General features: G+C 45.7%; 1 protein-coding gene across 1 annotated transcript in view; it reads right to left on the bottom strand.

The window, feature by feature from the left end:
- LOC139453812 (dual oxidase 2-like) overlaps positions 1 to 12,137 on the bottom strand; it is a 71,903-nt gene that overhangs the window by 11,753 nt on the left and 48,013 nt on the right. The window contains exons 18-27 of the mRNA XM_071235274.1: positions 10,545 to 10,730; positions 10,050 to 10,269; positions 6,750 to 6,843; positions 6,162 to 6,340; positions 5,841 to 5,916; positions 4,631 to 4,833; positions 2,723 to 2,956; positions 1,948 to 2,041; positions 1,443 to 1,492; positions 440 to 721 (exon numbers count right to left, since the gene is read on the bottom strand). Of these exons, the coding sequence (XP_071091375.1) occupies positions 440 to 721; positions 1,443 to 1,492; positions 1,948 to 2,041; positions 2,723 to 2,956; positions 4,631 to 4,833; positions 5,841 to 5,916; positions 6,162 to 6,340; positions 6,750 to 6,843; positions 10,050 to 10,269; positions 10,545 to 10,730 (1,618 nt within the window). The remainder of the gene's footprint in view (positions 1 to 439; positions 722 to 1,442; positions 1,493 to 1,947; positions 2,042 to 2,722; positions 2,957 to 4,630; positions 4,834 to 5,840; positions 5,917 to 6,161; positions 6,341 to 6,749; positions 6,844 to 10,049; positions 10,270 to 10,544; positions 10,731 to 12,137) is intronic.

Below are 12,137 nucleotides of genomic sequence, written 5' to 3' on the forward strand. Positions count from 1 at the left end.
TCGTGCCCTCGCAAAATTGTTTCGAAATTTATATCTCGAAAGTTGCCAAAACTTATAAAATGGCTTAGCTACGTCACACTTAGACACTGATTTTCAGTATATTAGACTGTTCTTTTGATAATGATAGCAATTATCCCTGTAGTTTATCCAGATTCCCGATGGTTAATTCTGACTCGATCGCCAAATGACGAGGGCGACGCCATGTTTGTTTATAAACAGTGAAAGTAGTCCCTACTTGACCTTTGATATTTGCATCTCTATCCGCATATGACCCCAACGGATATCGTTTTTATCCGTTGGCTTTATCCTGTCGAGAAACCTACCCATTATATGATAAACAGATATATTCGTCTGACATTACTTAGTGGCGGTATATACAGATATATTCGTCTGACCTTACCTGGTGGAGGTATATACAGATATATTTGTCTGATGTTACCTGACGGAAGCAGCTCGGCTTTCTTGACAATAATCTCGACCTTGTGCCTGCTGTAGGTGAGAGTCCTGTCGACGAGGTACACCAGCAAGGGGCCAATCAGGTACCAGGGAAACAGCGGATCCTGCACCAGACGCCCGATGCCGTGCATGAATGTCAAGATGTAGAGGAAGATGTAGAAGCTGTGAGTGAACCAGAAGGCGTTGAAGACGTTGCGTCGAGCGAACTGGATGGCGAACACGTACATGATGAACATCACCACGGTGACCAGGATCCCGGCGAGTCCTGGCAACATCAGCGTGAGTGAGTGAATGGTGTGTGAAAGGGGGACAATAATGAGGTCATGGTTTAACTAGTCTACAAACACCAGCATTATCCCACGGTAGTTTGTTGGCCTAAATGCACAGTTGTACGAGGGGTGGTCCAGAAATGTTACTGCAACGATTTTACGTAGGGGAAAAAGTATACTTCCTCACACAATTTTCTTGTACTTCATTACTACAGCCCCTCACACAGTCTACAAGTACTTCATCACTACAGCTCCTCATATTCATCACGCCAGCCCCTCACACAATCTACAAGTACTTCAGCACGACAGTCCCTCACACAATCTACAAGTACTTCATCACGACAGCCCCTCGAACAATCTACAAGTACTTCATCACGACAGTCCCTCACACAATCTACAAGTACTTCATCACGACAGTCCCTCACACAATCTACAAGTACTTCATCACGACAGCCCCTCACACAATCTACAAGTACTTCATCACGACAGTCCCTCACACAATGTACAAGTACTTCATCACGACAGCCCCTCACACAATCTACACTTATGTTTGTCCAAACATCACAGACCCCTGCTTCGTTAATAGTGAAACCATTTGCAATAGTTTGATTGTAATGTAAACACCATGGAAGCCACTAGGTGGAGACAGGTCGGGGAACCCTGTGGGTTGGACAGACAGACAACCAATGGCACACATGGATGCTTCAAAGGTCTCACCTGTGATAGTTTGGAATGCCCAAAAGTGGAATGTGTAGAGGACATGTGACCTGCAGTAGGACAAGAGGACAACCATTAGTATGGCATGACAGTTCCTTGACAGGCATATACATTACCGTCCATAGACCAATGGTATTTCTCATCAGTTCGAATGAGTGAATGGGTGAGTTTGGTTTTAAAGCCGCTCTGAACAGTACTTCAGTTATATATCATGGATTGGAAGTTTACTACTTTGGTGAGATTCGCGAGCACTTGCATGGTGTTGGTAAAACTGGAAAATCGGGCGAGTCGGGATTCGAACCCCGAATTTCAGGGGACGCAACTCTGCATACCGATTACGACACCTTAGATAACGGGAACAACTACGCTCTTCCATTGAGAATGTATTATATACACATTTAATTCCGAAATGTAATGTATCGCCACTTCCCTAAACGTACATGATATGTACCAGGTAAATAGTTCTAACTTCCTGATACACGCCGAGTAGGTAAGTAATACGCACGCTCTAAAAAACTCCCTGAACAGACAGCTGAGGTCCTGCGCCGGCTGAGTGCTCATGCAGTAGAGGTTGACGCAGTGGCCCACGATGTGAACGACTGCAATGTGTAAACACCATATATAGTGACATTGTCAGGTGGACGTCAGTGCTGTAGTGTGGGAATGGAGACGAAAGAGGAGAATGTTATTACTTCTTAAACATCCCATTTAAAACATTCCGTCGTCTATAGTTCACACATGTGCTACCTATACAAGGACGGTTTTGTGATTTGTTGTATACAGGAAAACATTCTCTAATACTCTATACAATACATGTAGTAGGTGACTGACTTGAGTTCAACACATCTTTGCACAGTATTTCAGTTGTGTCAGGGAATGTCAGCCAGATGTGGGCGGGACGCCAGAACAGTTGAACTTCCTAAACGTTTACCACTCTTGTGAAACCCGCGAGCATTGGTATGGTGCTGACAAACCTAGGAACATAATCGGGCATACATGGGATTCGAACCCACGAGTATATGGTTCTGGCCCGCATGAAGGTCGCAGCTGCACAACAAAGTGTGGCGCGAGAGATGACTGACATGCGTCTTGACACTGACTGACGCCAGGGCTGTAGAGCCTAACAACAGTAATGAGTGGTACGTTTTATAACTTTTGAACATTCTATAGTTTCTTTATGTGTTTTTCATGTTCAAGTACAACGAAGTGGGTACATGGCCCAGGTGTTCTGATAAGCATAGAATACACCTTCTATGTCAGAGCGACATGAGACATCTTACTGGATGCTATCATCAGCACGGCAGCTATGTACTTGTGGAAGGAGACTGCCGAGTCAAAGGGTACAAAACGATGGACGAACGTCTCCCGGAGTCTCGTGATGGTGTTGCGAGACATGGTGACGAGAAGGCTGGCAAGGTTAAACATGATGACGCTGGCAGATCCACGGATCATCGCCGTCGTCCACGCACCAGACAGACGTCTCAGTCCCGCATGTTCTCGACCCACGGCATAATCTGTTGAGGGAAAACTACAAGTTGTAGCAGGATCACGAGGGGTACATAGGGTTTGTTACACGCGTCCCGCGTTAGGTTTTATACCGCGAGCTGAGTTCGGTTTCATACCTAACGAGGGACACATAAAACCCTATGTACCCCGACTGATCCTGCTACAACGAATTTATCTTACCGACATGTTTTAATAAGACATTGTAAAATAATTAAAACAAATTCAAAATTGATAGAAAACAGCAGTTCGATTGAGCTGAGGTTATTTTGTGGTATGTCACATGACTTTCATTGACTGGAAAAAAGCATGCGGCTTTTTGCTTCGAAGCGGGGTATAAGGGATTTATTCTGCCTCTCAGAAATCCACGTGCAGCCTGACTTGCTCGTGGCGTGGTATAAGGGATTTATTCACCCGCTAAGACATTTATTTCCAACCAAGGCGGGATACATAGTATTTTATCAAGGTCACGTCGACCAATCAGATCTCATCCATCTGACGTGAAGGTATGATTATGACAATGTTAAATTAGAGACGGACACTGTACTTCAGCTGGGACGGCTGGGTCAACGGGTGTGGCCTGGTGGTCACTTTTGGGGAGATTGGAGAGCTGGTTTAGGGGATTAGGGGATGAACTTTGTGAGTGAATGTGCCTTTTGTACTGACCAGTAGTGACTGACAGAAATCTGTTTGACATCTAGAAGTGGAAGACAATTATATTTCTTTTGAGAAGATTCTATGAAAAGTCCTGTCTCGTCTGAGACCCAAAGACAAACCACAGTCATGTTTTTATTTATGGAATTGTGTTATTTTTTAAATAGGGATCAAACTAATATAAATCGTATCGATATCTTGGAATATTTAAATTGGTGGCCCGTTGTTTTATTTGGCTGCAGATGAATCCAGTGGTATTTTTCCAACCACATTCTACAAGAATCACCAACCTTTGGGGTAAATAACTGATTACTTTCATTCTTCATCAGACATGGCAAATAAAATATTACATTTCATACCCAAAATCCACTGAAACGAGTCTTGACACGATGATGAATGCTGGAGCAATGTCGTCCTTATCAACACCATAATTATTCATATTCATTTATCATTACCTTACATATTATGACACATGTGTTTGTGCATGCCCACGTGGATCTTTACATAGATTACACGCATATATACAACCATTATAAACCTATATTCCTAGAAGTAGGATTTCTGAATAAGGCGCAGAGCCCGGGGCATGTATTGGGAGACAAGTACTCCTTTCCCGAGACCGAGAGACAGGAACAAATCTCACTGTGTGATATGGAGGGCTGCTGTGGATGTCTATCAAGTAGACATACGCATATAATTCGGCGTGTGTGGGTAACCGGTCACAATACTTTACCATGGTTATAAAACAAATAAAGTGTGATATGTTTTCCAGCTACATATACATATACATATACAAGGGATCAGAACGCTACTTTTGCTTCTTATTGTAACAGGCGACGGAGTAGCCTAGTGGTTACAGCGTTCGCTCGTCACGCCGAAGGCCCAGGTTCGATTCCCCACTTTTGTACAATGTGTGAAGCCCATTTCTGGTGTCCCCCGCCGTGATATTGCTTGAATATTGCTAAAAGCGGCGTAAAACCATATTCACTCACTTACTCTTGCAACCCACACATTACACAAGACCTGCTTACAGTATGCCCGCTCGGTGAAGATCCCCACACACACCAGGGTGTAGAGACACAGCCAGAAGATGTGGCACTGGTAGGTCTCCACATAGCGGCTGAAGGCGTACCACCTCTGGGCCAGAGGGGTGCCTGGGTACTTCTGTTTCCTGACCGGTGCTCGCACCCTGGACGCTTGACGGTTGAGTTGTCTCCCCCCTTCTTTGGCGCCCCTGTCGTGGTAGAAAGTTGAAACAACATGTTCATTATCATGTGAGGTGGTGAGAGTGATACGGATTCCCATGTTGTGTGATGTCAGCTGTTGTGTCCGTCGTCATCAGTACACGTTGATTGACATGCACGTTGTCCTGTTGAGACATCCACAGTTTGTGGGTAATGTTACGATACAGGTATAGTATAACACTAGAAGATATCGAAGTACTTGCATGCCATGGGATATCTGTGACCGAAATAGATGTTCGGGGTAGGGTTGAGTGGTTTTGTAGAGATGAGTGATTGGATGAGGGGTTATTGGTAGGGATATTTGTGAAAGGAAAATAATGGGGAAAAAATTGTCTCAGGTTTTTCAGTGTGGTGAATCACTGAGCAGAAATATATCAATCATAAGTCCCAGCACCGACCACCCTTCCCACCTCGCCACCACCCTCCCCACCTCCCCACCACCCCGCTCATCTCGCCACCAACCTTCCCACCTCACCACCCCCACCCCCCCCCCCCCCCCACCTATCCAGCAGCCCACCCACCCCCCTCACCAACACCCAATCTACCTTGCCACCCCCCTTCCCGCCTCGAAACACCCCTTCCCACCTCACCACCCCACCCATCTCGCCACCACCTCACCACCACTCCACCCATCTCGCCACCACCATTTCCACCTCGCCACCACCATTCCCACCTCGCCACCACCCTTCCCACCTCACCACCACCCCACCCACCTCGCCACCACCCTTCCCACCTCACCACCACCCATATTGCACCCCATCCTCACCATCAACTGACCCGAACCCATTACATCCCACCCTCACCATCACCCGGCGAAAACCCATTACATCCCACCCTCACCATCACCCGACCCAAACCCATTACATCCCACCCTCACCATCACTCCTTGGATTTTATTGAAAGGAATAAATTGTTCCCAACAGTTTTGATAAAAAAGATTATGCTTCAACTTCGGAGGAAAAAAAGAAATATTGCTAAAAAGTTCCCAAGTGCCTACCTGTAGCTTTGGATGAACGTTTTGCGTCTTCCCTTCAATGGCGACTCCTCCTTGGTGTGTTTGGAGAGAGCTCCACCTGACAACGGACAACAACCGATGTCAAGTTACAGCAAGGGTCAGCTGGAAGGTCATTGCTGGTGGGTAGTTTGGTTACAGTCGTTAGTTGTGAACATTAACCACTGACACAGCGGGAAGCAGAGTTGTCTCAGCTCGATGGAGCAAAACACAATGAGGGAACAGGTTATGTTCTTCAGAATAGGATATGGTCGAGCCCCAAGAAATAGACGTTGAAGATAACTTGTACTTATACTTTGTACTTACCGTCCGCAATGGAGGCTGCGTGTAGGGTAGATTCATACTCTTTAGATACAAACACTTTCTTGAAGTCCTCGAAACTCATGGTGTCTTTGTCGGCGATGCCGGCGTCTCTGAACATGACTTCCATGAGGTTGGTTACGTTGGTGTTATCCAAGCTGGCGTCAGACAGGTCCAGCAGGGAACTGGATAGAAGATGAAATGGGGTTTAGCGCAGCGTTCAACTTGATTGCACGTACATACCATACCGCAGTTTTAGGATGAATACCCCAGAAACACAGTTCTCCAAGGCGGCTTGTCCTTGTTTTATCCCTTTGCGTTATGCAGCTGTGCACATAAGTCAAGACTCGATTGCTTCCTGGCCACCGTCGTATGGCAGGAGGATGAACAATGGCGGGTGTTACCGGTAGAGCAGGTCATGTCCCTCTCTGTGAACATCTGGTGGCATCATTAATTTCATCGAGACTGATTATTCTCTGGGGTTGGCGTTTTCTATTTACATTCAACATTGATAGGGACTGAACTGATTCAGAAATAGCAGGCTGTGTGTGAATCACTCCACATCGGAAAGTAGTACACCACTGTATGACTCACCGTATCATTTTAAAGAAATCTTCCCGAGTCAGATAGCCACGCCGTCGAATGTCATAGATATTAAACATCATCTGGGCCTTTTGTTCAGCAGTGCCTGCAACATAGCACGTGTGTAACATGTATCCAGGGCACCAACAGAACAGCAGGCTGTTCATAATATGGCATATTTTGTTTCTATAAATGACAGAATGCTTCATATAACATTCACATTTAAGGTAAAGCATAGACTGCAAATTTACACTGCAACTTGAACAATATATACTCACACGCAAAAAAAATGCAAGTGGTTTTAAGCAAATACGTAACAAACACGGAACCATAAGTTGATACACATTCTAAAATGTGGTGAAGCCTGATAGTGTTATCAATATTTTTGGTTGCATTTTGGAAGTCCCGAGTAAAAACGCAACATAAAAACCGAATCGCAAAAATGCACCATTTCAATGAATATGTGGATATCACGCACGAACTGTCACGAACTGTTATGGGTATAAAACTGGCCGATTCTTGGGCCTACCACTCCTTGGTCAACAATGCCACTCAAACTCAGAGAAACCAGGCTATCGGACGTTTGGAAGCTGGACAGTCTGTCCAAGATGTTGCCCGTCATTTCAACGTTAACATAACCACAATTCACCGTCTCCTTCGTCGATACAATGCTACACAGACCACAGATGACCTTCCTCGGAGCGGTCGTCATAGGGTCACCACACCTCGACAAGATCGGCAGATTACCCGTCAACACCAGTGACATCCGTTCCTAACTGCAAGTGAAAGTGCTCGACAGACCATAGGAACACATAATCGACACATTAGCCGGGACACTGTGATCCGACGTCTCCGTTCCAACAACCGCAGATGTCGCCGACCAGCACGTCACCCTGTTCTCCAACCACGGCATCGACAAGCACGACTTCAGTGGGCACAGGGTCATCGCAATTGGCGTCATTGTGAGTGGAGGCGTTTCATCTTCTCTGATGTGTCTCCCATGCAGACGGAAGAATTTGGCGGCGTCGAGGTGATCGTTTCGCTGACGGAAACGTTGTGGAAAGGGATCCATGGGATGGACCTAGCGTCATGATATGGGCAGGGATTGGACTTAATGCGAGGCTTGGACCAATGTGCTTTCTAAATGTTGGTCAAGGTCGGGGACACGGCGTCACTGCTCATGATCAGCAGTATATCGACCAAGTGATCAGACCCCACGTTGTTCCATTTTTTGCACAACATCAACAACACATTTTCCACCAGGACAACGCTCGTCCCCATGTTGCCAGAGCTACCATGGCCTTTCTGCAACAACACAACATCCGTGTTCTACCGTGGCCAGCCCTCAGCCCTGATCTGAACCCCATCGAACACTTGTGGGATGAGGTTCAAAGGCGTCTGCACAATGTGCGCCCAGTCCCTACAACTGCCGATGAACTACAGCTGCTCTGGGTGTCTAGGGTCCATAGGGCCTTCACGAATCGTCTGATCCACGCAATGTACAGGAGATGTGTGGCAGTGATCAATGCTAATGTTGGCCACACCAGGTATTGACTGACATTTTGGGTATTGACCCGAAACTGTGTAAGACCTTAACATTTGAAAAAAACCAATTATGTCATCTGCCTTTAAATCCATTAAACTGTCTTCAGTCAAATTTTTGTCAATCTTGCCCTATTAGTATTTCTTGCCTTTACTGTTGAAAATAAATAACATGTATACTGCATACTCGACTTGCGTTTCTTTTGCGTGTGAGTATATATAACACAAGAGGGCAGTTTAAGTACAAGTTCTCGAGTAGCACATGCAGTCTATTACGAAAATGAAATAGATTAATCTATTTGATCACCTCTGTCGAACATGGAACATATGTAACAGAACACCTCTGTCGAACATGGAACATATGTAACAGAACACCTCTGTCGAACACAGAACATGTGTAACAGAACACCTCTGTCGAACACGGAACATATGTAACAGAACACCTCTGTCGAACATGGAACATGTGTAACAGAACACCTCTGTCGAACATGGAACATGTGTAACAGAACACCTCTGTCGAACACGGACTATGTGTAAAAGAACACCTCTGTCGAACATGGACCATGTGTAACAGAACACCTCTGTCGAACATGGAAAATGTGTAACAGAACACGTCTGTCGAACATGGAACATGTGTAACAGAACACCTGTGTCGAACATGGAACATGTGTAACAGAACACCTCTGTCGAACACGGAACATATGTAACAGAACACCTCTGTCGAACATGGAATATATGTAACGGAACACCTTTGTCGAACACGGAATATATGTAACGGAACACCTCTGTCGAACACGGAATATATGTAACAGAACACCTCTGTCGAACACGGACCATATGTAACAGAACACCTCTGGCGAACATGGAATATATGTAACAGAACACCTCTGTCGAACATGGAATATATGTAACAGAACACCTCTGTCGAACACGGAACATATGTAACAGAACACCTCTGTCGAACACGGAACATGTGTAACAGAACACCTCTGTCGAACATGGAACATGTGTAACAGAACACCTCTGTCGAACATGGAACATGTGTAACAGAACACCTCTGTCGAACACGGAACATATCTTATAGAACACCTCTGTCGAACACGGAACATATCTTATAGAACACCTCTGTCGAACACGGAACATATATTATAGAACACCTCAGTCAAACACCAAACATATCTCATAGATCGATTTTGGCGAACACAGAACATTTCTAATGGATCACCTCCAGGGAACACGGAATGTATCTCGTTTCTTACCTCTGTCGAACACGGAACATTTCTAATGCATCACCTCCAGCGAACACGTAACATATCTCATAGATCACCTCCAGCGAACACGGAACATATCTCAAGGATCACCTCCAGCGAACACGGAACAAATGTCATAGATCACCTCCAGCGAACACGGAACATATCTTATAGATCACCTCCAGCGAACATGGAACATATCATATGCATCACCTCCAGCGAAAACGGAACATATCTCATTGGTTCACCTCCAGCGAACACGGAACATATCTTATAGATCACCTCCAGCGAAGACGGAACATATCTCATGCATCACCTCCAGTGAACATGGAACATATCTCATGCATCACCTCCAGCGAACACGGAACATATCTTATAGATCACCTCCAGCGAAGACGAAACATATCTCATGCATCACCTCCAGTGAACACGTAACATATCTCATGGATCACCTCCAGCGAAGACGGAACATATCTCATAGATCACCTCAAGTGAACACGGAACATAACTGGTTTCTTACCTCTGGCGAACACGGCAAACAGGTCGAGGAATTCTTTGAAGGATAGGAAGCCGTCGTTGTTGGTATCAGCGAGAAGGAAGACGTTCCTGATAAAGATGGACGAGGCTTGCATACCCAGAGATTCAGCAAACTCTGTCCTTGTCAGTTTCAGTTTTATAACATCGTTAGCAGCATCGTCATCGAAATCCCATCGCTCCGCAGTCGGGTCTTTCTTCAGAGCCTGAACATTTCAACACTTACATTCAACACGCGAATACTTTGTATATCTTAAACATGAAAACACCTACATTCAACACATGAACCCTATTTGTTCAACATATCAACAACACCTAGACACGTTGTATATGTTCAACATATCAACACTTGGCCTGTATTCAACACACAGACACATTGTATATGTCCAACAAAGAAAACACTTGGCCTACATTCAACAGACGAACACCTTGTATATAGCTACTGAACCGCGTTAACCGTCTCTGTAGCTCCATACACTACCTGCAGACACACGACCCTGAAGAACTTGTCCAGCAGCTTCTGTCTGTCGTCCTTGTTGTTGGAGTGACTGAGGATGATCAGTTCCGGCTGCTCCTGTCTCTCCGTCTGCACGCCCAGCGACTGCAGGAACTCCTCCGTGTACTGCAGCATCTCCTGCCTCTCGCCCAGGTGCCCGAAGCGGAGAATCTGGAGGGATACACGACTAAGGGTGTGAGAATAATTGGATGGATGGATGACGAGGGATGCCAAAATGATTGGAGGGATGCACGATCAAGGAGATGTAAGAATGATTGGAGGGATGCACGATCAGGGAGATGTAAGAATGATTGGAGGGATGCACGAACAGGGAGGTATAAGAATGATTGAAGGAACACACGATTAGGGTGCTGTAATGATTATAGGAGGGGTGCACGTCAGAGAGAAGTAAAAATTATTGGAGGAACACACGACCAGGAATATGTAAGAATGATTGGAGGAACACACGATCGGGGTGCTGTAATGATGATTGGGGTATACACGATCAGGGAGATATCAGAATGATTGGAGGGATGCACGATCAGGGAGATGCCAGAATGATTGGGGGGATGTACGATCAGGCACATGTAAGAATGATTGGGGGATACACGATCAGGAGATGTAAAATGATTGGACGGATGCACGATCAGGGAGGGTATGATTGATTGGAGGGTTGCACGGCTAGGGAAATGTCAGAATGATTGGAGGGATACACAATCAGGGAGGGTATGATTGATTGGAGGGTTGCACGACTAGGGAGATGTGAGAATGATTGGAGGGATACACGATCAGGGAGATTGGAGGGACACACAATGAGGGAGCTGTGAGAATGATTTGAGGGACACACGATCAGGGAGATGTAAGAATGAATGAAGGAACACACGATCAGGGAGATGTAAGAATGATTTGAAGGACACACGATCAGGGAGATGTAAGATTGATTGGAGGGACACACGATCAGGGAGATGTAAGAATGATCGGAGGGACACACGATCAGGGAGATGTAAGATTGATTGGAGGGACACACGATCAGGGACATGTAAGAATGATTTCAGGGACACACGATCAGGGAGATGTAAGAATGATTTCAGGGACACACGACCAGGGACCTGTAGGAATGATTGGAGGGACACACGATCGGGGACATGTAAGATTGATTGTAGGGACACACGATCAGGGACATGTAAGAATGATTTCAGGGACACACGATCAGGGAGATGTGAGAATGATTGGAGGGACAAACGATCAGGGAGCTGTAAGAATGATTGGAGGAACACACGTTCGGGGAGATGTAAGAATGATTTGAAGGACACACGATCAGAATGATGTAAGATTGATTGGAGGGACACACGATCAGGGAGATGTAAGATTGATTGGAGGGACATACGATCAGGGAGATGTAAGATTGATTGGAGGGACACACGATCGGGGACATGTAAGAATGATTTCAGGGACACACGATCAGGGAGATGTAACATTGATTGGAGGGACACACGATCGGGGACATGTAAGAATGATTTCAGGTACACACGATCCGGGAGATGTAAGATTGATTGGAGGGACACACGATCAGGGAGA

The sequence above is a fragment of the Haliotis cracherodii genome, unplaced genomic scaffold (genome assembly GCF_022045235.1).
Source record: "Haliotis cracherodii isolate W230 unplaced genomic scaffold, xgHalCrac1.p SCAF_1, whole genome shotgun sequence".
In the NCBI taxonomy this organism is placed as follows: Eukaryota; Metazoa; Mollusca; class Gastropoda; order Lepetellida; family Haliotidae; genus Haliotis; species Haliotis cracherodii.